General features: G+C 49.3%; 1 protein-coding gene across 2 annotated transcripts; it reads right to left on the reverse strand.

The window, feature by feature from the left end:
• Nucleotides 1-223: 223 nt before the first annotated feature.
• Slc2a10 (solute carrier family 2 member 10) lies at nucleotides 224-12534 on the reverse strand. 2 transcript variants are annotated; one of them, XM_057780979.1, is made up of 5 exons: nucleotides 12442-12534; nucleotides 6031-7302; nucleotides 5439-5561; nucleotides 3917-4052; nucleotides 224-2130 (listed from the first exon to the last, which is right to left on the reverse strand). In XM_057780979.1, exons 1-5 carry the CDS (start codon nucleotides 12443-12445, stop codon nucleotides 2052-2054), a joined length of 1614 nt encoding a protein of 537 aa, XP_057636962.1. In that variant the 5' UTR covers nucleotides 12446-12534; the 3' UTR covers nucleotides 224-2051. The 2 variants fall into 2 exon arrangements, 1 of the variants encoding a protein (XP_057636962.1); XR_009057729.1 differs by lacking the exon at nucleotides 224-2130 and having other exon boundaries at nucleotides 3926-4052; nucleotides 6024-7302.
• Nucleotides 12535-22953: the final 10419 nt, after the last annotated feature.

Raw genomic sequence — 22953 nt, forward strand, 5'->3', positions numbered from 1 at the left:
TATGAGCATTTTTTTTCCTTTATCCACTCAGAAAAGCCTTAGTATATGCCAACTCTACGGATTCCCTTTGGGCCCTGCATTGCTGGAGGCTGGTCCCCCAGACAATGTTAAACAATAAATGCACATTTGTGTAGAAATATAAATCACCACGTACATCTTTGTCCAAAATAATTTATTTTAAAATGTATGTATTTGTGTGGGAAAACCTTTTGTCTACAAACAGTCAGTGTGCAGTTGGGGCTAGGCAACAGACGCACGGACACACATCTCCAAAGGTCAGACATACATCAGAACCCCTCCCTCCATCAAGGCCATGAACAAGTGTCTGCTGAACTGACCAGAGGGGAAGGATTTTCACACACACCCTGTTTTCTGCACTGTTTTCAATTTCCTGGCTACACGCAGGAGGCACCTTACCCGCTGACCCCACAGTTCTCATCTCCAGAAAAATCAGCCAAACCACAGACCACGTCCTGGTCTGCAGTGTTCCCTCACCTCTGGGATGCAAAGACATAGCCTGGTATTTCCTGTGAAGGCACTGAATGCAGGACCAGTAAAACGCGCGGTACCTTCTGGCCGTCTCCATCAGACACACGTGAGGATGACCCGGCAGCCCGGAGGAGGGAGAAACGCGGCAGAGAAATTAGGAGGTGGCAACACGGGTTTGGTTTTTGTATTTACCTTTTTATTTAGTTGGACAAGGTTTAAAGCCAGACTGGCCTAGAATGCTCACTCCTCTAACTTCAGCCTTTTGAATGCTGGGATTACAGGCATGAGCCACTGCAGCTGGTTGGAGTTTGAGTATTGGCTATTAGAATTACACTAATCGTTTATTATAAATTAAAACATTTTTTTAAAAAAATTATGACTGTGCTTAGCAACCAGTCTGCAGAAATCTTGACCGTGTGGCAGTTGGCTCTGAGGAGCCAGCACAAGTTGAATCCAGCATGCCACTGACTATAAATTAAATATCTAGAAAAAGAGCAAGGTCTGGCTTGGAGACCAGAAGGGTGTGGCTTACACTGCCAGTGAGGCCAGCTACCCAGTGTCAGGAACCAACTCTGTCTTTTTTATATCCTTATGCGTCCTCTGACCTCAACTACTTGCTGAACTCCAGCTGACTGACCACTTACAATGCCACCAAAGGAGGGGTCCTGCGTAACACAGAGAGCAGAAGCCCCCAGGACTCACGGAAGATCCTCCTGAGGGTGATGGGGTAAGTTAATATATCCCGAAGGGCACAACTCTGCCCATTCTACAGGTGAAGAAATTGAGGCTTGGGGAGTCAATAGCACCCAAAGTAGAAGAAATAACCACCAACACCAGTGAATCTTTCCAAGCCCTTCTTCCTTTCTTCCTTCAAAGTCCCCCGCTCTACCCTGGCACTTGTCACATTTTAGAGACTAGCTCTTACATTCCAGGCTGCTAGACTCTCAAATCTAGGTACACTCCCTACTAACGAAACTCTGTGCCAGGGCCACGTGACAGGACCCTCATTGAGTGTTTATGTCCCTGGTCTGAGAGTTAGGAGCGGCCTAGTCCAGGCTTCTGTGGGACACACAGGGAAAACTGAAACCAGGGTTAAAAGCAACAGCCTCTTCCCAGCCAGAGTCCCAGAGTCTGATAAATATCCTGGACAGGAGGAAGCGAGCGACCAAAACAGGGTCCTGATCACTAAGATCCTGGCGAGTGGACAAGGAAGGCAGAGACTTGCAGCCTCTGCTGGCTCAGGGCTCTTTAGGGCGGACACTTCCATCCTGGATCATCTGAGAAGCCCTTGGTCAAGAGACCACAGAGAATGTTACTACAAACAATGTGGACAAGCCAACTCCATGGGAACCCTGACATTTGCAGCTAGACCTTCCAGAGTCCTCGGAATCTCACACCCAAAATGAAGAGTTGGGGGTTCATCTCTCACCCCAGCAAGAGGCACCCTCTGTGGCAGGGGTCATTATGGAAGGAAACCTGGATCATGAGTTCCAGGCCCCAGCAGGCTGAGAGCTGGAACTACAGAAACCAATGTACCAGCACCTTCCAAGTAGATGGGGCCCTCAGGAGGCTGAGGAGACCTCCAGGCGGTGGTACTGGATACCGCTGGGGTTCTGCCTGTGGCCAAAGTGCAGAGGGAACCTGCCAAGAAAACCATATGATCAGAGAGCTGCAGGCCTGGGACTTTCCCCCGGCAGGAAGCAATGGACCTCGCTGCCCCCACCCTCTTCCGCACCTTCCCGATTCCTTCCTAACGGGTCTACCTCTATTCTCCAGGCTGCACAGCACTTCTGGACTGGCTATGTCTCCATCCAGTCACTGTGCCCTTTCTAAACTCAAAGCCAGACCCTTCCATGTCCCTGTGAGGATGTGTGTGATGCTTGTACCACTCTTCAAACACCAGAACGGCCATCACGCCAGCCAGGGCCTCTGTTCTTCCCTCCTCCTGAACATTCTCCTTCCCCACCCAGCTCTGAACCACTGGCCTTCTCCCCACTCAGGTAACAGCTCCCTCGCTGGCTGCCCTAGAACTCCATGTCACCGATAACCAGGGTGCGGCTGCCACTGTTCCAGGCACCAGAATAAAACCACTGAATGCCACAGGACCCCACCCGCCTCACCACAACCAGGGTCACCATGTACCTGGGGAATTCTCAGTACACCTCCATGCAATGGCTCAAACACCAACACCCATATCACCCCTTCAGTATTCTGCCCTGGGGGGTCAGCCGACCCCTTCATCCTACTCCACACCCCACCTGCTCCTTTCAGCCACAGGCTGGCTCTATATTACAGTGACTTAAAAAAGCCTTCAGGTCGTCCCAGAAATAGAACAGGCAGCCAGGAACCTCAACTGCAAGAAAGGTGAGGGCATTTTCTCGTGGCCGTAGCGCTCTGTTGCTTGTCTCCCGTCATTTCTGCCAGGGTGCTAAGATTCTGAAATCCTGTTTGTGGCCCCCATACCGGAAGTGATCTAACTCCATCTGGCTGATCTGACCCTCCCTCCCTCCTCCAGTCCCATGTTGTGTGTGTGGGGGGGATCTCTTGTTCCTTGCCGAGGTAGGACAGGCCCCCACCTCAGGGTCTTTGCATTATCTACTCCCCCACCACCACCTAGGAATGCCCCCTCCCCCATCTTTCCATGGCTGCCTCCCTCCTCACCAACTGAAGTCACATCCACTCAGAAAGGTCCTTGCTCTAACTGAGCCACAACCCCTGATCCTCTCTCTGTCCCTCTCCGTGCTCAGCTGTCAGATGAGCACCCAGCAAGATACGCGGCTTTTCCTTCTCATTAAATACCATCAGGTTAGGCCGCTCTCCTTCAGTGGTCTGTTGGCTTATTTTCTGTCCCTTCCAAACTTGAACAGCAGTTCATTGGGGACAGTACCTCACCATGTTTGACCTCTGCCGCATTCGCAAAGGCCTCAGTCCCTGCTGGGGACATAGCTGCAAGGACTTAATATAAACGCCAAAGTCCATAACTCTAAGATTTGGTGGTTTTCAAGATTCCAGTACTCTGTGGTTTTGTAATTAATTTCCAATTCCCTGTGAGAGCCTGGCATGGTGGCGAGAAACTGGCAGGGATGAGATTGGCTTGAGCTCCGCAGCAAGCCCCAGGCTAGCGTGGAATACATGGCAGGACCCTATCTTGAAAGCAAAATGTAACTCAGGGGTTGGATGCTTGGTTATACATGCAAAGCCCGGGTTTGATCCCTTCACCACACACACACATCCAGGGGCTGAGCCTTGAGGTCAGTACAAAAGCCACTGTCGGATGGCGCATAATAACTGAAGGAAAATGGCTTGGGGACAGTGGCAGCAAGGCAAGAGGAGATAGGAGCATCTGGCCAAAGGAAGAGGAAGGAGTCTAAGGTCCTGAAGGTGCTAGGAGGCACCGTCCTAGCCCCCAGTCCCATCTGCCACGTACCTGTTCATCTGAAACTGCTGCTCTATCTCAGCCAGTGACTGTCCTTTTGTTTCAGGAACAAGCAAGTAGATGAAGGCCAGCCCAAGGACAGCAGTCAGCCCATAGATCAGGAAGGTCCAGGCCAAGCCAATGGCACCTTTGGACACAATGTCAGGAGTGTGGGCCAGGAGCCGAGCATCCTGTTCTTGATGCCCATCCCACCCAACAGGTCCTAGGGTGTAAACCCAATTGTTCACCCATGCAAGGGCCAGGGATGCCCAGTTTGCAGAACGGCTAACAAGTCACTGGCTGTCCCTGAGGTTGAGGCTACCAACACAGTAAGGGCAACTTGTACGGAGGGGAAGTCCCTCAGTCAGAACACCTAGGTGGAGATGTAGCCAGCTGCAGGGACCAGCCATGACAAAGGTGGCTCCAGAGCTTCTGCTCCAGAAGGCCACAAAAGGGCACTCTGCAAACTGACCTAGAGTTGACTGAACCTGAGCCAGGAGAACAGGAAGACAGGGGCCACTGCTCCAACCCAGAATGGAGGGCTCTGCCCAGGGCTAAGGACCACATTGGAGATGACCCCAGGGGTCTCTAACATCAGCCCATGACAGGGAGAGGGGGCTTGACTGAAGGGACTCTGTAGATGGGGAGTGAGGTTCTGTGTGGGAACCTTTCTCTGCCAGCCAACATCACCCTCCCACCAGCTTCCCTGAGCAGTGGGATCTGCCCCCTGGGTTGTCTGTAGGGCCAGGCTCTATCCTCTGACACCTGGCTGGACTTAGGAATGACATTTTCTCATCTGTGCAATGAGGGTGAGAATATGGCAGGATTCATCATGAGTCCCTCCTCTCTCTCCTCCCTCCCCGCTTTGTCTTGTTCATCCATCCGCACAGAAATGTCTGGGGACAGGGGCAGCCGGGAGAAAGAAGGCTGGGAGGCCATCAGGAGAGTGGCTCCTTCAAAGTGCTCCACAGTCTCAGAGCTAGACATGGAAACACTTGACCATGGGGAGCAGAAAATAACCCACTCCTAAAAACTGCCCAGAGTGAAGGAGCCCTGGGCATCAGAATGGCACCGGCCATTGGCTCTGGGAGGGGCAAGTGATCTTGGTGGGTCAATGAAGGCTAGGTCCAGGACTTGGGGTGCACTAGAGGCCTGCTGGCAGCCACCTTTGTACCACGAGGCAGGAATGTTTGTGAACAAAGACCTTGGGTAACAGGGTGGTGGTGGCACAGGTCTTTAATCCCAGCACTCAGGAGGCAGAGGCGGGCGGATCTCTGTGAATTTGAGGGCAGCCTAGTCTACAAGAGCTAGTTTCAGGGCAGGCAACAAAGCAACACAGAGAATCCCTGTCTCAAAACAAAAACAAACAAACAAAAATCCCTTGGTGATTTGCAGAGTTAAAGAGTGAAGGACAGTCCCTGAAGTAGGGAAGCTCACGACTGGCTGTGTGAAGCCACCCACCCCACTCATTTAGGTGGTTTGAGACGGAATATTCCCTTTGGGCTCACAGGCTGGGTTGCATCAGATTACTCACCAATGAGGTCGAGGAAAGAGAGGCTGATAAAGAGATTGGCTGCCCAGTTGAAGCTGCTGCAGAAGGCAAAGGCTCTCCCTCGAATCTCCACTGGGTAAATCTCACTGAGGACCAGCCAGGTCACTGGGGCGAGAGCAAGAGAGTTTCTGGGCACTCATGAACTGAACAGGCTAGCTTCTGTCCTCATTAGCTGAGTCCGTGTCATATTCTTGATCCCAGATTTTCCCAGCCGCACATCCCCACACCCCTGCAAGAATCTCATGAGTGGCTGCACTCTCAGGTTCCTGGGACACAAGATATTCAGTGCCAACAGAAGAAGGGCCCTAGGCGAACTGGTATGTCTGGTCTCTATCTGGTTCCTCTCAGATAAAGCTCTTCTGATGTAGCCACTCAGGGATAGATCCAAGACTGAAAGAGACCTGAAGTTTAAAATTTGATGATGGGGGAGGGAAGCTTAGGTTTCAGCCCTGGAGGAGCCCTTTGATATAAACAAGGAACCCCAAAGCCTCAGTCATCCCCTGCTAATGCTCATGTATCCCTAGACGGATAAGGCCCACTAAATGGGACAGAAGCCTCTGGATTTACCTCCTACCTGGTCCAAATCCAAAGGAGAAGGCACTCACGAAGACCATCATGCAGATTAGCGCAGACCAACATAGCAGGGTGTGCTTCAAGATGGGATCTGGGGGAGCTGGGGAGGCGGCATTCAGAGCTGGTCCCAGGGACACTGTGGTGACTGGATGGGGCTTGGTCCTCTCAGTGATTGGCAGGACTGGTTGTCTTTGGTCCCCACTGGCGCGTAGCACTGGTGATGGAGATGAACCCTTAAGCAAACCCGAGCTTTGAGGCAGGTCCATCTGCCGACTGGCGTTGGATATGGTCAGGCAACCGGGGCCTGAGTCCAGAGACACAGCAAAGCTGACCAGGCCTATGCCACTGACAGACAAGGCCATAAGAGCACATCCAGAAAGTAGAAGGGCTCTACGGCCCGCACGGTCCACCAGCCCCGTGGCAGTCAGGGTGGCAGCCACCTTCACAGTACCAAGCCCCACAGAAGCCAGCACAGCTGAGGAGCCTCCATGGAAGCCTACGGAGCGGAAGATGGTGGAGGCGTAATACAGCACATTGGGCTGGCCTGTTAGCTGCTGGAATAGCACCAGTCCCAGTCCCACTATGGTCCGGCTCCGCATGCTGTCCCGGGTCTTGAAGAGGTCCAGAAAGGTGTATCGTGGCTTCCTCAGGCCTGGTTTGCTGGCCTCCCCTCCCTGGAGGGGGATGAGGTCTTGGTGAACTGTGCCCTGTGCTCCAGCAGGGAGGAAAAGGAGGCCGAGCGACTGCAGGAGGGCAGGTGCAGCCGCCCAGCCAAACATGTGCCTCCAGCCCCAAGGGATGCCAGCCAGGACATAGTTGAGGGCATAAGAGAACAGAATGCCCACAGTAATGCCTACTTCATAGAGAGACACCAGAACACCCCGCTGCCTCGGTCCCACCAGCTCTGAGACATAGATACAGCAAGCCATGGAAGACAGCGAGATGGCAAAGCCGACAGACGAGCGGCCCAGGAGTAGCCAGGAGAGGGAGCCAGCCAGACCCAGAATCAGGCTGCCAGCCAGCAGCACCACGTTGCTCCCCAGGATGGTCCGTTTCCTGCCATAGCAGTCAATGAGGAAGCCCCCGAACAGGGAAGCGAGGAGAGCACCCAAGAGCAGACTGCCCACCAGGAGTTCCTGTTCCAGGCAACTCAGCCCGAAGTCCAGCTGCAGTGGTAGCAGGGCACCAGATATGACAGCCAGTTCATAGCCAAAGGTCAGGCCACCCAGCAGAGACACAGAGGCACAGAGCAGGAGGACAGGTGGGCGATGGCCTGGAAAACAAAAGTGACAGGGTAGGGCTCAGACTGACTCTCACCAGAGGGTCTGTGTATCCCACCCTCCCTTCTGTCTATCAACCCTCCATCTACGCAGCTGTCTACTGTCCAACCACCTGAGTTCCCTCCCTCCCTTCCTCCTCCTTCTATCCTTCTTTTTTCCCTCCTTCCCTTCCTCCCTTCCTTTCAATGACACATCCATTTATCTTTCCATCCCTCTAATCATCCAGGCAGACATATATTTACTCTGCCTGTCTCTGAGGCCACACCCTCCATCTATCTATCTATCTATCTATCTATCTATCTATCTATCTATCTATCTATCTATCATCTATCTATCTCCAGTCAGCCAAATACTTCCCTTCCCTTCCTCCCTTCCTTTCTTTTTCCCATCAACTCATATATCTATCTATAACTTATACCCATCCATTTGTCTATCCATCCACCCACCTGCTCATCTATCCACCCACCTGCTCATCCATCCATCCATCCATCCATCCATCCATCCATCCATCCACCCATTCACCCATCAATCCATTCACCTACCCACCCACCCACCCACCCATCCACCCAGACAGTTGTCTGCCCTCCCTCCCTCCCTCCCTCCCTCCCTCCCTCCCTCCCTCCCTCCCTCCCTCCCTCCCTCCCCCCTCCCTCTCTCTCTTCTTCCCTCCCTCACTAAGGTCCAGACTGTTGTCAAAGCTGTGCTTGGCGTTCACAGCAGCGCTCTACCATCATCAGCATCATCCAAGCAGAACAGAGAGGTTACAAAACCTTGTTCTCAGGGCCACAGTAAGGGGTGGAGCTAAGGTGGGGTGGGAGAGCTTTAGAGCTCTGGGCTGATCTGCAAGGGTGGGAGAGGCTGACAATGGCCAGCTCATGAGGGTCACTAGGACCTGAAGACTCTCAATCTTAAGGGACAGGCTTTACACAGGGAGTGAGGTAATTGTTGGTCTAATTTTTAAAGAATTGATTTCAATGCTTTATGGAGTTGCTGAGTGACGTGGATGGAGTCATCTCAACGTCCAGTTATTCCTTTTTGGTTTTTTTAAGACAGGGTTTTTCTGTGTAACAGCTACCCTGGAACTCACTCTGTAGACCAGGCTGGCCTCAAACTCACAGAGATCCACCTGCCTCTGCCTCCAGAGTGCTGGGATTAAAGGTGTGTACATCACTGCCCAGCGACTCTTTTCTTTTCTTTTTTTTTAAGCTGGGGGAACTAAAGGGGGATACAAAGACGCTTTAATATACATAGTAACGAGGACAAGACAATATGTTAGTCAGAAGAGAAAATTGTATTGTACAGATCACCTACTGTGTGACAGTAGACCAGTCTCATCCCCTCTCTGAGGACTCTCAAATGGATCAGGCTGGCTCCAGACTTCTGGGCTTTGTGACAATAAATTACATCTTCAAATAAGGAAACCAGGAAAAATTGCAAGAAAACAGCTCCAAGGAACATGCGGAATTAATGAATTTAAAGGAGATGTTAATGAAGTAGTGAGGGATGGGAGAGTCCAGGATTGTTGGCCACTAAGCCTGGAGAGTTTGCACAGGGTGAGAAAGAAAATGAGACAGAAACACAAAGGATCATAAAGGGACCGTGAGCAGAGACACTGGAGGAAAACAGAGACCAGTGGCCCAGCGTTTGTCAGCCATGATCTCTCCTGATGCAGGATTCCCCTTCGTATGCTGTCAATATCATTGGTTAATAAAGGAACTACTTTGGGCCTATAGCAAGCTATATGGGAAACAGAGCTAGGCGTGGTGAACTAAACTGAATGCTGGGAGAAAGGAAGCAGAGTCAGAGAGAAGCCATGTAACTGCCCCACCAGAGACAGACGCTGGAACTTTAGCTGGTAAGCCACAGCCTCGTAGCGATAGGCAGACTAATAGAAATAGGTTAAATTAATATGTAAGAGTTAGTCAATAAGAAGCTAGAGCTAATGGGCCAAGCAGTGATTTAAATAATGTGGTTTCTGTGTGATTATTTTGGTTCTGGGTGGCTGGGATGAACAAGCAACCCCCTCCAACATTCCCCCACCTCAGCTTGTCAGCTATGATCTCCCCCACTCTCAGATCACATCCTCAACGTCAGTAGGTTCCTACCTTTAGATGGGCAGGAACACCCCACCTTCAGAACCCTGAGCTTCCAGACCACTTGACCCTAACCAGTAAGAACTGGATGCCTTCCAGTTCAGCCTAAGAGTCAAGCTGCTTTTTCTTGCCAAGCATGTTTTTTCACAAATGGATTGTTTGGGTCTGCTATTTGATGTCCCCCCTTCTATTGTGACTAATAATAATCTTACTAACTCATGTGTTTGGGAACTGCCACATTGGCACTGAAGCTGTACAGGTCATTTTTACATTGAATTCATACATTTAAACATAGATATTTCTGGAAGCATCTAGAAGCAGCCAGCTGCATCTGTCACTCCCGCCCCCACACACTGGAGATGTGATAGCCAGATTTCCTAAGTGCAGTCTCTGGTCCTGGCACGGCTTTGATCACCACGCTTAATAACTCATTTGTGTCTCACCACAACTTTATGAGGTGTGTTTTGGAATTACCTATGAGGGAATTAACTCATGACCAGAAAAAGGCAAAGTCGGTGGTCGGTACTCCTGGCTAACAAAAGCTGTGTGGTAGGACTTTGTTCTCTCACCCCTGTCTCTTCCCAGCTGTCAGACAATTTTTATGCAGAGGCAAACGTTCACGAGGAAAAAGTCATCCCAATTTCCACCTCTTCCTTATCCCTACCCCCAACATCCTGCCACTCATCTTCCCTGTTCCTGACGAGGGAAGCGTCTAAAGATCACCGCCTGGCCCCACTGCCCTCCCCTTCCTTGGTCCTGGAGCTCACTCTCAGAGGTTCTGTCAAGCTACGTGAGGTGACTGTCTTGGCTGATACATGAATTGGCCCCACAAAAATCTCATGTTGTCGGGGGACTTGAGCCCCAGCTGACAGTGTTATTTTGGAAGTTTCTGGAAACATTAGGATGGGGGACCTTTTTGGAGGAAGTAAGTCCCTGCCTCCTTCTCTCTTCTCTACACTCTGCTTCCATTCCACCACAAAGGCAAAAGGCCCTTCCTGCCAAGCTTCCATGACCATGTCATTATCCCCTCCCGCCATGCGCTTCCACCACAACGTTATCCTGCCTTTAAGCAGTGGACCAAATATTAAGACTATGGCACGAGTGGGGACCATGGCGGGTTCCCTGGTGAGTGATGACCACGGGCGGGAGAGACAGATATGCCATGCAGGCAGAGTTTGAGTGCGGAGTTTATTGAGAGAAGGGTAGAGGGGAGGGATGAGAGAGAGGAGAGGGGGCTTAAACAATATCAAGCTGGTTGTTACGGGAATTTCAAGGCAGTCCAGCATTCAGGCTATGGAATAGCTGTTGCTAGCTGCTTTTTGCCAGGTTTACCGTGAGGAGTTGGGAGCGAGAGCTGAGCAGCCCAGCCTGAGAAGCCTGTGTAAAGTTAGAGCTGAGGAAGGCAAGGTCTCTGAAGAGATTCACACCATTAAAAAATAAGCCACGCACACTGTACTGGAACAATAGGTAGGAGACTTTGTGGGTATCTCAGAAATCCACCAAGTCCCAGCCGCGGAATCAACAAAGCCAGAACTTAATTAAATGGTCTTCTTTGGGGTACCAAGAGCCCTTGGGGGTACCGTGCTAGCCCAGACCCACCTCGGAAGCAGTTTCCTCAGGGTTTATACCACCACAACAGCTGGCCGGGGACTGTGAGGCCACTGCAGTGGATCCCAGAGGACCCTGCTGCCCCTTGAGCTGATGGCAGAACATTGGTGTGGGAACCCCAGGAAGTTAGAGGTACCCAAACTGTGAACCATACACCAAGGAAAACCACAAGGGAGCCCGCTCAGACAGAGGCGTGTGGTCGTTGATGGAGACAAGGCTGCCCAAGCCCGTAGAAGCTCCCATGGTGACACCATGAGTCCCAGATGCCGGACCTGGATCTCCAGGAACTACTAGTTACCTTCGTGGGTTTGAGTCTTGCTTTGACCCAGTTTTTCCTTGCTAATCTCCTGCTCCTCCCTACTAGAATGAGGATGTTTATTCTCTGGCATGGCCGTTGGAGAATGGACCTTTCTGAACCTCATTATCTGGAAATGAGACACTAGCTATATCACAACCAGGGTCAGCTCCTATGACTCTCCACTGGACAGCCTCGGTAGGGTTTTAACAGACAGTTCAAGGAACCCCGTTCACTACCTGCAACTTAAAACCTCCAGCTTCTCCTGTCATTTGGAATAACGCCCAAACTTCTCCTCACAGCCCTCGGAGCCCTCCACAGTCTGTGCCTCCCCTTATCCCCTGAGCTCCCTGACTTGGACCCCACTGTGCATTCCTGCCACCTGGAAGCTCTTCTCTCAGTTCTCAGCAAAACCCACTTCTGGGTAAGGTTTCGGGTCTGCCTTGGCTCCCTCTGCTACCCAAGGAACACGCCACCGGGCCTCCGGAGCCCTGTATGTAACACAGCATCTCATTCACTACCCCCAATTCCTCACCTCCAAGACCGAGAGCACAGTCTCCCTTGTTTACTGGGTGTCCAAGCCTCTGTGTGTGTGCGTGTGTGTGGCCTGAACTATATGCCCATTGAAGAACAAGGGACTGACTATGGCTTTGAGTTTCTGAACTCAGAAAATTTAACAGAAATCTTGGGCTCCTGCCGTGGATCCCTCTCCTCTCACTGGAGTTGAACCCAGCACAGGAGTTCTGGCTAATCCTTGCCTGGCAATGTCCTGACCTAGGGCAGTACCCAGCACTTGGGTGCTTAGCAACCTGTTGGCTGGCTTGGCTCCTGGGCGTATGGCCCAGTCTGCAGAGCTATAGTCTCCCCAGAGTTGTCTGCAGAGCCCCCGGGGAACCTCAGCACCCCAAAGCGACCCTAAATGCAAAACCATCCCAAGCCCTGTCTGCAGAATCATCTCATTGGGACTCCTGGGGGCTCCCTGAGGCCAGGCCACTCCCCGGGAAGGCGGATTGACATGGGGAGGGGCTCCCTTTCCTACACTGCGTTGGGGAAGTCAGGGGTGGGGGTGCGGGTGGGTGGAGGACCAGGCCTGCATTTCTCCCAGCCCAGAGCTTCTAGGCTCCTTGGCGACTTACCCATAGCTAGTGAGCAGCGCAGGCTGCCGGCACGTCCTGGTCTAATGCCTGCTATAGCAGTGGCGACGAACTTTCCCCAGGGCTGGGGCCTGAGCCCTCCCACCGCCGCCACGTCGGCCAGCCTGAGTCTGGGGGGCGGGACAGAGGGTAGTCTGGGACCGCCCCGCGACAGCCAATTCTGTGGCTGCCCTACAAGGGAACTTACTTCAAGTTTTCCTGGGAGGGATTGTCACTCTACAAATAGTTTCCACAGTCACTGTGGCCCACCCTTCCCTGGCCTTCCCAGTGTACACACACACACACACACACACACCCTGTGTCAGGCCTCTCCCAAAATACACACACACCACACCCCCTTTGACAGGCCTTCCCATGTGTACACACACACAAACACACACACACACACACCCTGTGTCAGGCCTCTCCCAAAATACACACACACCACACCCCCTTTGACAGGCCTTCCCATGTGTACACACACACACACACACACACACACCCTGTGTCAGGCCTCTCCCATGTACACACATACCACACCCCCTGTGACAGGATTCTCCCATGTGTACACACACACATACACACACCCAGCACCTCTGAAATCCCAGGCATTTAGCATTCACTCTTCATGGAGGTCTGGGCACAAGCAAGCCACAGGAGCACTAGCCTAGACTCAGGTTGGCCCAGGGGACAAGGCAGACTCGCTCCTTGTTCCTTAGGAGCTTTCTTTCCAACGGCAGAAGAAAATGAGTTAAAGAAGTCAGAAGGGCCGGCTGCTTCAGGAAGGGCGGCACAACACTAGACTGGGCGCCGGGCCAGGCAGTTGGGGACAGCTGGGTCGGTCTAAGGAGGAGAAACTTCAGCTGGGGCCTGATGGACCAGGCCCAGGGGACAGCAAAGGAGCCAGTGGGGTACAAAGGAGCATCACAAGTGAAGGCTGGGGATCTGGAACCTACGAGTTCAGAGAGGTCAAGTGGAGAGGAGTCGATGGGCCAAGAAAAGACAACCCCAGACAGTGAGGCAGGGCCATGAATATGGGGGACAGTGCTTTGCTAGGCAAGTGCTCTACCCCTTAGTATCCCAGTCCGGGAAGGAGGAGTTCCATTCCAATTGATGGGTACAGGAGCAAGGCTGGGAGCTGGACAGCTGGCAGGAGAGATGAGGCTCTTTGGGCTCAGGCAGCAGTTGGGATGGAGACAAGCTGGCAAACTAGAGGAGATCTGGTAAGGACTTAAACACTGGAAGGGGAGTGCCATGAGGCTGGGAAGGGAGATCAAGGGTTCTGTTTGTCGCTGTATGGAGTCATGGGGTGGCTGACCCTGCACCTAGGCTGGGGACAATGTCACTAATTCTCACTCCAAGATCACATGTGGGCTCAGCACAGCCTTTCGCAGCCTCCTGTGCTCACACGCAGGCTTCCACGCTCAGGTGTTCACACTAGCCCAGCCTTCCTAGTAGACATATGTACTTTCTCCAAGTAGGCCCAAGTGCCACGGACACAGACACATATCTTGCAAAAAGATGGTGTCGACAAAACCTTCTGGGGCAGGGCCCTTTACAGTCTGAGAGGAATGACGGGGAGGGCAGTTTGAAAACATGGTCCCAAGTTCTTCATGTTCTCCCTGGTGTATGGATACCAGGAGATTGCCCGGAGTACCAAGCTATGAGACTACTGGGCTGAGGCTGGGACACCGGGATGCTAAGTCTGCAGGTGGGTCTGACTAACTGGGCATAGTGGCACATACTCACTGGGAAGCTGAATTAAGAGGACTGTGAGTTTGAGGGCAACTCAGGCCGCGTAGGGAGACTCTCTCACACAGCTAACAAAGACCTGCTGTCAGCCATGCTGTGAGGAAGCCCACACTAACAAAAGTGGCCTGAAGATGACCTCAATATACAGCCATAGCTTCTGCTCATCTCGAAGTCAGCCTCTGTGAGATGCCCCCAGCCTCCAGGAGTCCTGACCAGACCATGTCTTAGATACCATTTAGCAGTGACAGACTGGATTCAAGGGCCCCAGATCCCATGCTCAAGTATAAGAAATGGTTAGTTAGCTGGGTGATTGTGGCATATGTCTTTAATCCCAGCACTCTGGAGACAGAGGCAGACAGATCTCTGAGTTTACAGAATTAGTTCCAGGACAGCTAAGGCTATACAGAGAAACCCTGTCTTGAAAAATCTAAAGAAAGGAAGAAATGGTTGGTTAAGCTGCAAAGTTTTAGATCAAATTGTACAGCAATAACTGAAAACTGAAACCATCGAGTGAAATTACTTCTGAAAATTACTTAACATTGTTGGTATTTTGCCTCCCTGTTAACCCCGCCACAACCCAAGGAGGTGGGAACTACTCCAATTGATTCCCATTTTGGAGACAAGAAAATTGAGGCCAAGGGAGATGGCGCACTTGCTTGAGTAAGCCGAGGTACTTTGACACTGCCCTAGCCAAATCAACCAACAGAATTGACCCATGAGAGGGCAGGTTAGTTTGGCTCATGGTTTAGGGGGTTTCAGTTCATCATAGTTGGAAAGGTATGGTGGAGTTAATGTTGGTAGAAAACCCATGTCAGAGACACCTCCGATCATGACAGACAGGTAGCAGAGAGCTCTGGGCCAGAATGAGTGATGGAAATGACTTCAAAGGTTCCTAGCAAACCACTTCCACCAGCAGGCCTCGCCTCAAGTCACCACAGCCCTCAAAACGGCCGGCAAGTTGGACATTCAGATGTGAGCTTGTGGTGTGTGTGTGTGTGGGGGTGGGCATTTGGGATTCCAACCACAAGGAGTTTCTGGGAAACAGAGCTCCTGATGTGAACCTTCCAACCGTCCTACCATACTACCGTTCTGCACGCACTTCCTCTTGGCCAGTCCCATGGCAGCTCTTCCTTCCTCTGTGTCACCTGCCAGTTCAGTAAGAGTTATTCCACTCCTGAGAGACCATCCATAGAAGGCGTGTGACTGGAATGGTCTAGATGTTTTTGGTCTTTGTGGCTCATGCTTGCTGTAGAGATGGTGTGCCTGCCTGACACACAGAAAACGGAGGCCTCCTTCTTCATTTGACCCTCTCAAGGAGGAAGCTCCTTTCAAATACACCCAAATGGTTCCTACCCCTTGGCATTCATGTCCCAGAGCCATCCATTTCTTTGGCTTCCCTGTCAAGTCCTAGGTTTCTAAAAAACAGAAGATGCCAAACTGCCATTTACAATCTGATTATAAAAGTTGGCAGTGTCAGCCTTACTCTAGGTCACTTAGCCATTGATCTGACAAAGCGACTTGCCACAGCGTGAGATGCCCTGTGGAAGCCCCCCCACTGAGGGCAAGGCTCTACTGAGTCACAGTGCTGATGCCTCCAGGCCCTAGCTGGTGGGGAACTGAGGGCCTTAGATCAGCTGCCTGTGAAGAACTGAACCTCAGCCAAGATCACAGTGTGCTCAGGCCTCTTCCCCCAACCCTGGCTGGCTGGCAAGTCCTCCTTGATCTCAACTTTTGACAGGTGCATACACCATAAGGAGATTAATTTTGCTTTAAATCATTAGGTTTGTAGCCATTTGTTCCAGAACGATAAATAGCTGGTATATATTCCATCACTATTCATTACCTTGATCGAGAAAAGGAGAGCCTCACCTGAAAGGAGGAAGTGTGATCCAGATTGTGTACGTACACACACACACACACACACACACACACACACACAGGAGATTGGGCCTATTTGCCTTCCTAAGACTCCTTGACCTCGAACACACTTCAGATCTGATGATTTATTGTGTCTCCCTACTAGAATGAAACCTTGGGAACAAGAACTTCTAAAAACTCTCTTTTAGGGATTGGGGATTTTGTCTACCAAGCTCAAGGCCCTGGGCTCAGTCTTCAGCTCCTAAAAAATGAACAAACAAAACTCTCTTCTATTTTCTTCTTTACTCCAGCATATGGTTCAGAATAAAAGCCCAGGACTCACTCTGCCTTGGTCATGGTCAATGCTCAGTGACAACTGATGAGGGCTGTGGCCTTGAAAAGTTTCTGTGCCCCATAAGCCTCCCTGCTGACGCAACAATCCAAATCAGACCAAATCAAACCAACGATCCCCAGACAGGAGACAGGAAAGGAAGACTGGAAAACCACGCATCTGTTTTCTGGGGGCCAGGTTTCTGTGGGAGCGGTCTTGAGCATCTCTGGGGAGGGGTCATCATTTGGCAGACTTTCTGAGATACAGCAGGGTTTGGAGAGAGATGGGGGAGGAGGCTTGGGATGGAACTTCCACCAGAACATCCCAGACTCTTTGGGTATATGGATGCCAGAGACTGGGGTGAAGCTTCCACCTGAACGGCCTTCCTTGTACTCACCTAAGTAGCCAGCTTAGGAAATGTCCTGGAGTCAACCCATAGCAAGAACATAGATAAAGTGAGGCAGGCAGAGGGACTGTGTTCCCTTAGGTTCTGAGGCAGGGACGAGGCACCATTAAACATTCTTAAATACTGTGCAAAGCTGTAGAGACTATTAATTTTGATGTGGCATTTCTTTAAGTTTTTATTATAAGCACCCTCTTATGCTTTTTTTTTCTGTAAATAAGTAAAAGTGTTCAGAGCAGAGCCATTCAGGTCTGTGAGTGGCAGCAGACTGACCCTTCCCTCATATCTTAAAGCCTGGCAGGGGAGCCATCAACTGAGCAATCACTTTTTTGGGAAGTGACTGGATGGCCCTGAAGGCAGTGTGACTGTTTTGAAAGCCTTGTGAGCACTCTGAGGACAGAGCAACCTTGAGGGTTACTGTGGCTGAAGCCAGGAGTCCTGTCCCAGGAGGCATTGCTCCAGTCATCCTGCAAGGACTGAGGCAGGCAGAACCTTATTCTCTCTCAGAGAGGGATGAGGAGTCCTTCCTCAGGAATTCAGAATTCCAGAGGTGGAGGGTGTTAGGATCCAGGCACACCTTGGCCCTGTCCCTTGGGAGTCTGGCACAGTGTATCACGCCCTGCGCCATGCCTCTGTGCATGGCGGACAGCACCCTGTTCCTTTAAGAGACAATCCCTGCCTGCTCCTGCTCTCCTCCTTTCTGACATTTCTCTGAGGAGGTAGCTTTCTATCTCCCTCTGTCTCTCTTCTTTTTCTCCTCCTCTCTCTACATCTCTGTCTCTTTCTCTCAGTCTTTTTCTCTCCCATTCTCTCTTCCCTTCTCCATTCCCTTTATCTCACTAAGCTCCACACTCAAGCTCTGTCTTCATGGTGTATTCGTCTCCTGTCCATGGTCCTCACCCACCATGGAACCTGCCAGGGTTCCAACTTGTGCTGTAATCATAACATTGGTGCTGTGACTCAGATGTGGTGGTACATACCAGTAGGATTTGCTGAAAGAGGCAGAGGCAGGAAGATCCCAAGTTTGAGGCCAGCCTGGAAACTAACAGTGGGGAAGAGGCAAGAGAGATGGCAAAGGCCAATGGAAATACAGAGAAGGTATGAAAAGCTAAGTCAAGGAATTATGGTCTTGTCTGTGGAAGAGTTCCTGGGAGCTACCAAGTTCTAAGGACAAAGGGGCTCAGCATCCAAAGTTCCAAACTAACACTACTCCCTGTAAGAGCAAGGAGTTGACACCTGAGGCTCCAGTAGCTACAGCTACTATGGGAATCTGTGTGCCCTGACACCTGATATTATAAAATAAATGTGCTTTCCTGGGGAGCAATCTTGCCAAACACTTAGAGATTAGTAAAGGAAAAACCCTTTAATAACTAATAATAGTACTTGACTGATTCTGGCTAACACACAAAAGCAAGCCAGCCCCAAAGAGAAAAATGGTACATTCCACGTACACTGTCATCCTTAAATCTCTTTCAAGTCCTGGCCTCAAGCTACACTTCTAACAGTTTAAACAAGATGCCAGAGTTATTTCATAAGTGCATCAGTGTTAACCATTCAAATATGTTTCCCATAAGAGAACCTGGACTTGATAGCAGATGAGGGATTAGTAGAGGCTGTCGCGGTTTGAGATGTGAGGTCCCTGTGAGCTCTTAGAGCAGTGCTCTCTGCTATGAGAATGGACCCAATGGAGTTGTAAATCAGGCTTGTCTTCTTTGCTATGGGAATGGGCTGAATTGCAACAACCTTGGTGAACAACCCCCCCCCCTTTTTTTTCAAGCCAGAGTTTCTCTGTATAGCCCTGGCTTTCTGGAACTCACTCTATAGACCAGGCTGGCCTCACACTCAGGGATTTTCCTGCTTCTGCCTTCCAAATGCAGTCTTAACAGAAATGTTTCTCAGTGAGCATAAATTTCTATTATGGCACAAAACTATTTCTAACAAGCCCATTGATACACAGTTTTTCTTCCAATCACACTGAAAACATGTTCCCTTAGCTAAGTCTACCTTGTGTAACCTAATTATACTGGCTAAATTTATGTACCCTTGACACAGGCTAGAGTCATCTATGAGGAGGAACCTCAATTGAGAAATGCCTCCATAAGACTAGTCTGTAGGCAAGCCTGTAGGGTATTTTCTTAATTAGTGATTGATTTGGGAGATCTCAGTCCTCTGTGGGTGGTGTTATCCCTGGGCTGGTGGTCCTGGGTTCTATAAGAAAGCAGACTGAGCAAGCCATGTAGAGCAAGTCAGTAAGCATCACCCTTCCATGGCCTCTGCATCATCTCCTGCCTCCAGGATCCTGCCCTGTTTGAGTTCCTGTCCTGACTTCCTTCAGAGATGAACAATGTACAGCGAGGGAGTGTGATCCAAATAAACCCTTTCTCCCCCACGCTGCTTTCGGTCATGGTGTTTCATCACAGCAATAGAAACCCTAAGACACTAATATTTCCTAAGCAAGAGTATCCGTGATTCCTTTATAGTATCAATTTTATTCCAGTTTCTCTTGTGTCACAGAGGCAAGGGACCTGTGACACTAGCTGACCCTGACTGCTGCTAACTGCTGCTGCGAAGAACCAATGATTACACAAGCTGTGAATTGCTGGGCCATGGCAACCCAAAGCCAGACCAATCAGTCTCTAACTTGGGCACCTGGATCCGTAAGTCTCTGGCACTAGAGCCTGGACCGTGAGCCCCTAGTTAATCAGGAGTTGCAAGCCTCTAAGTCAGTCAGCCCCACCCATAAGCCTTTGGCACACAAGGGTCCATGTCTGCCAACACCAGAAGAGCCACCCCTCACTTCTTTGTGAGTTCTGATAGAGTCAAAGGACCCAGCCCACTGAGAGGTGATACAGGCCCTGCAAATTCAAATCAAACAGCATCGGCGCAGGTCTACACAGTGTTATAAATGAGGGAGAAAGCTGGCACTGTGGAGTGCTGAGGTCTCTAGCAAACTGAAAGCCACAGGTTCACACAGGCAGCAGCAAGCCACAGAGAGCTGTCTGTGTTGTCCAGTTGGCAGCTGGTGATGACAATGGCTGCTGGTGCCGAGTCTCCAAAGGCAGGCTGGGGTGGCCTCTGGTGGTGCTGGGTCTCCAAAGGCAGGCTGGGGTGGCACCTGGTTCCTAACGTTCCTTCCTTTTGTTTATTATAAAACGTGAAGAAATTGGAAGGGATAGCTGGTGAGGCAGAAATGGAGGAGCCTTGTTTTTTAGACTGCCTCCTGTTGTCAGGGGGCATTGACAATTTGGGGGACCCAAGAAAGCTGGGATCCCGGCCACTGCTGCCTAAGAGGCCAACTTCCAAGCATCGGGAGGCTTGAAAGGAATCCACAATTGGGGTGGATCCCTTCTCTACTTGAGGGGATTCGGGAAAAAGACACACACATTCTCTCGATGGTTTCCTTCAGGCCTCTTCTTTATTCTTCTTTTGTGATATTTTTTATTTTCCTGGTGATTTCCTTTTCTCAGCTTACATGTTTTCCTTCTAACACTACCTTTATTTTTGATGTTTCTTGTCTACTTCTCTCATTCCTGATGTTTTTCTTCTAACTATCTCATTTTTGATGTTTTCCTTCTTGCCCATTTTAACTCTCTTTCTATTCTTTCCCTTACAGCTTATATATCCCAGCAAAATCTCTCAAGTAATGTAAGAATCACAATGTGGTTACACTCTCTTTTTCAAGTGAACGATTACAATGAATACAAAACAAACAGCAGAAACTGCATGTTTTCCATGTGATTTAATACGTGATTAAACATTTTACATATTACAGGTGAAAAACAAATTATCCCAAGAAAGCCACATACATTTATACACAAGCAACTTGTTATAGATTAACCATGTGGGCAAACAAGATTTCCTTCTCAGTCAGCTCTTGTAGCACAAATTCTAGGTCTTTTACTGACAGGCTGTATTTTGCAATTACAAAGAAAAGGCCAATTACTTCATTATTTATCGTGAAAGGCAATCTTATAAGGAGTCTTAAAAGAACCTCAAACCTAAATGTTTCTATGTAGAAAAGAATCAGTCAGCTCTACTTTAAATCTTTAGGGCATATACCCACACATCAATAGTTTTTTTCTATCAGGAGATTGAGGGCAGAAATGAGTGTAAGGAATTAATCATCACCTTTAGTTGTCCACCAATCCTAGAAAGAAAGACTCGCCAACTCATGATAATTGGGTTGCTTTGTTCCTGTTCCCTGACCTTAACAAGTTCCACATTCAACTATGTGCCTTCCTAAAACTTTAGATTGTCTTCTTGGGTTTTTTTTTTCTTTCTCAGAGCTATTTGGCAAAAATATCTTGTCTAACTTTGTTATTTTTAAAGATTTGTTTCAGCTGTGCCGCACTCTAAAACCTGTGAACACATCTCCCAACATCAAGGTTAAAAGAATTTAAGTTAGCTGGGCTACTGGTATTCAATTGTTTTTCTTAATCATTAACCTAAGTCACAGTCTATATGGCTCCTCAATAGAATGTGTTCTAGCTGTGTGACACTTCCTTGTTTGTATTTTTAATCACTAAAACTCTACTTAAACTAACCTAACATTATTATTATTATTATTATTATTGTTGTTATATATAAAATCATTGTTTCACTTAGGTTGCACAGTTTAGGAAGGAATTATCTTCATGATAACCCACAGGTAAAAATGCTCAATAGGACAGGATGTTTCCATGAGAAAGATGGCAGCAGAAAACATGGGAAGGCACAGCAGAGGCAAAAGGCATTCCGTGGTCTGTGGTCTCACAGCCTTACCTGTCCAAGACTGACCCATCAGAGGGGTTTGCTCCTGGTGGGTGACACCTTGAACTTCAATTGCTACCTGCTGCTCCTCTGACATGGCCACTGGCACTGGCCAAGTTCTGGGAGAACAGGCTATTTCACCCACTGTCCAGGCTCTGTAGAACCATCTAGGGCTAGGGAAGTACAAGCAGAATCTGTGAGGCTAGACCACCTGGGACTAGCCTCTTTGAATTGTCTGGGATATAGATTTTGAGGGAACACCTAGAACTGGAGGGTTGCTGGAACAATAGCCCACCTTAGGGTTAGGGGTTAGGGTTAGGAGTTAGGGTTAGGGTTTATGGTTAGGGGTTAGAATTTAGGGGTTAGGGTTAGGGTTTGTGGTTATGCTTATGGTTATATTAAGGACAGAAGGTAAAGTTAAGGAGTTCAGGGTAACATTTTTTTTCTTAGGTGTACATTTGAAACTTTTAGACCTTGTTCCTGGTAGTTGGGGAAGGTGAGTACCAAGGCTAAGCAACCCGAAGAGATTCCACCCTCAGGATAAGTGGAATAGGCAGGAGAGGAAACGGGCTGTTGATTAACTACCTATCTGGAGTTCATTTGACCCACAAGGGGTGGATTCAAGTTGATTTCCTGAAACTTACAAGAATTTTTTAAGTTTACAAAAAAAGGCAGAAATTTCAGGTATGTTAGTATCTGCACTGTTTGTAATCTGTCCTGAAACTCACACTGTAGGAAGGGCAGTAGACTCACACTTTTGAGTCATAGTAGAAGTTTGTGAACCCAAAATGGTTTGGGTCAAAATCATAAACGTACTTTCCTCTATCCTGAAAACTGGGTGTATATAGATTATACAGATGTTTTTAGCATCGTGAGAAGCACTTCTAAGTCTACAGTTAGAAGACAACAAAAGGAAATTTAAAATCTTGAGTTTGTGACTATGGTAGTAGAAGTCATTGCTTACTAGAGCTAGATAAATAGCTCATCAGAACTCCACTGGCTAGTGCTGAAACTCTGAACTCTTAACAATAGCATAGAGAGGCAAAGAAGTCTGAAATTTTAATTTTTACATATATCTTAAATCATATTCTTTTGGAGGGGTTGTGTTTTAGTGTTTGGTTTTTTGAGACAGAGTTTCTCTGTGTAACTGTGACTATCCTGGAACTCACTCTGTAGACCAGACTGGCCTTGAACTCACAAAGATTGTCTTTGCCTCCCTAAATGCTGGGATTAAAGGTATGTGCCACCACCACTCAGCTTAAATTACATTCTCACAACTTCATAAATTTATAAAACATTTTTTAGACCCTCAGAAGTTAAGCTTTTTTATCCTCAAATCTTACATAACCTTTACTCTTTCTTTCCTTCTCCTTCTCTTTGTCTCTCTCTTTGTCTCTCTCTCTCTTTCTTTGATTTTTTGAGA

The sequence above is a fragment of the Chionomys nivalis genome, chromosome 9 (genome assembly GCF_950005125.1).
Source record: "Chionomys nivalis chromosome 9, mChiNiv1.1, whole genome shotgun sequence".
Taxonomy (NCBI): domain Eukaryota; kingdom Metazoa; phylum Chordata; class Mammalia; order Rodentia; family Cricetidae; genus Chionomys; species Chionomys nivalis.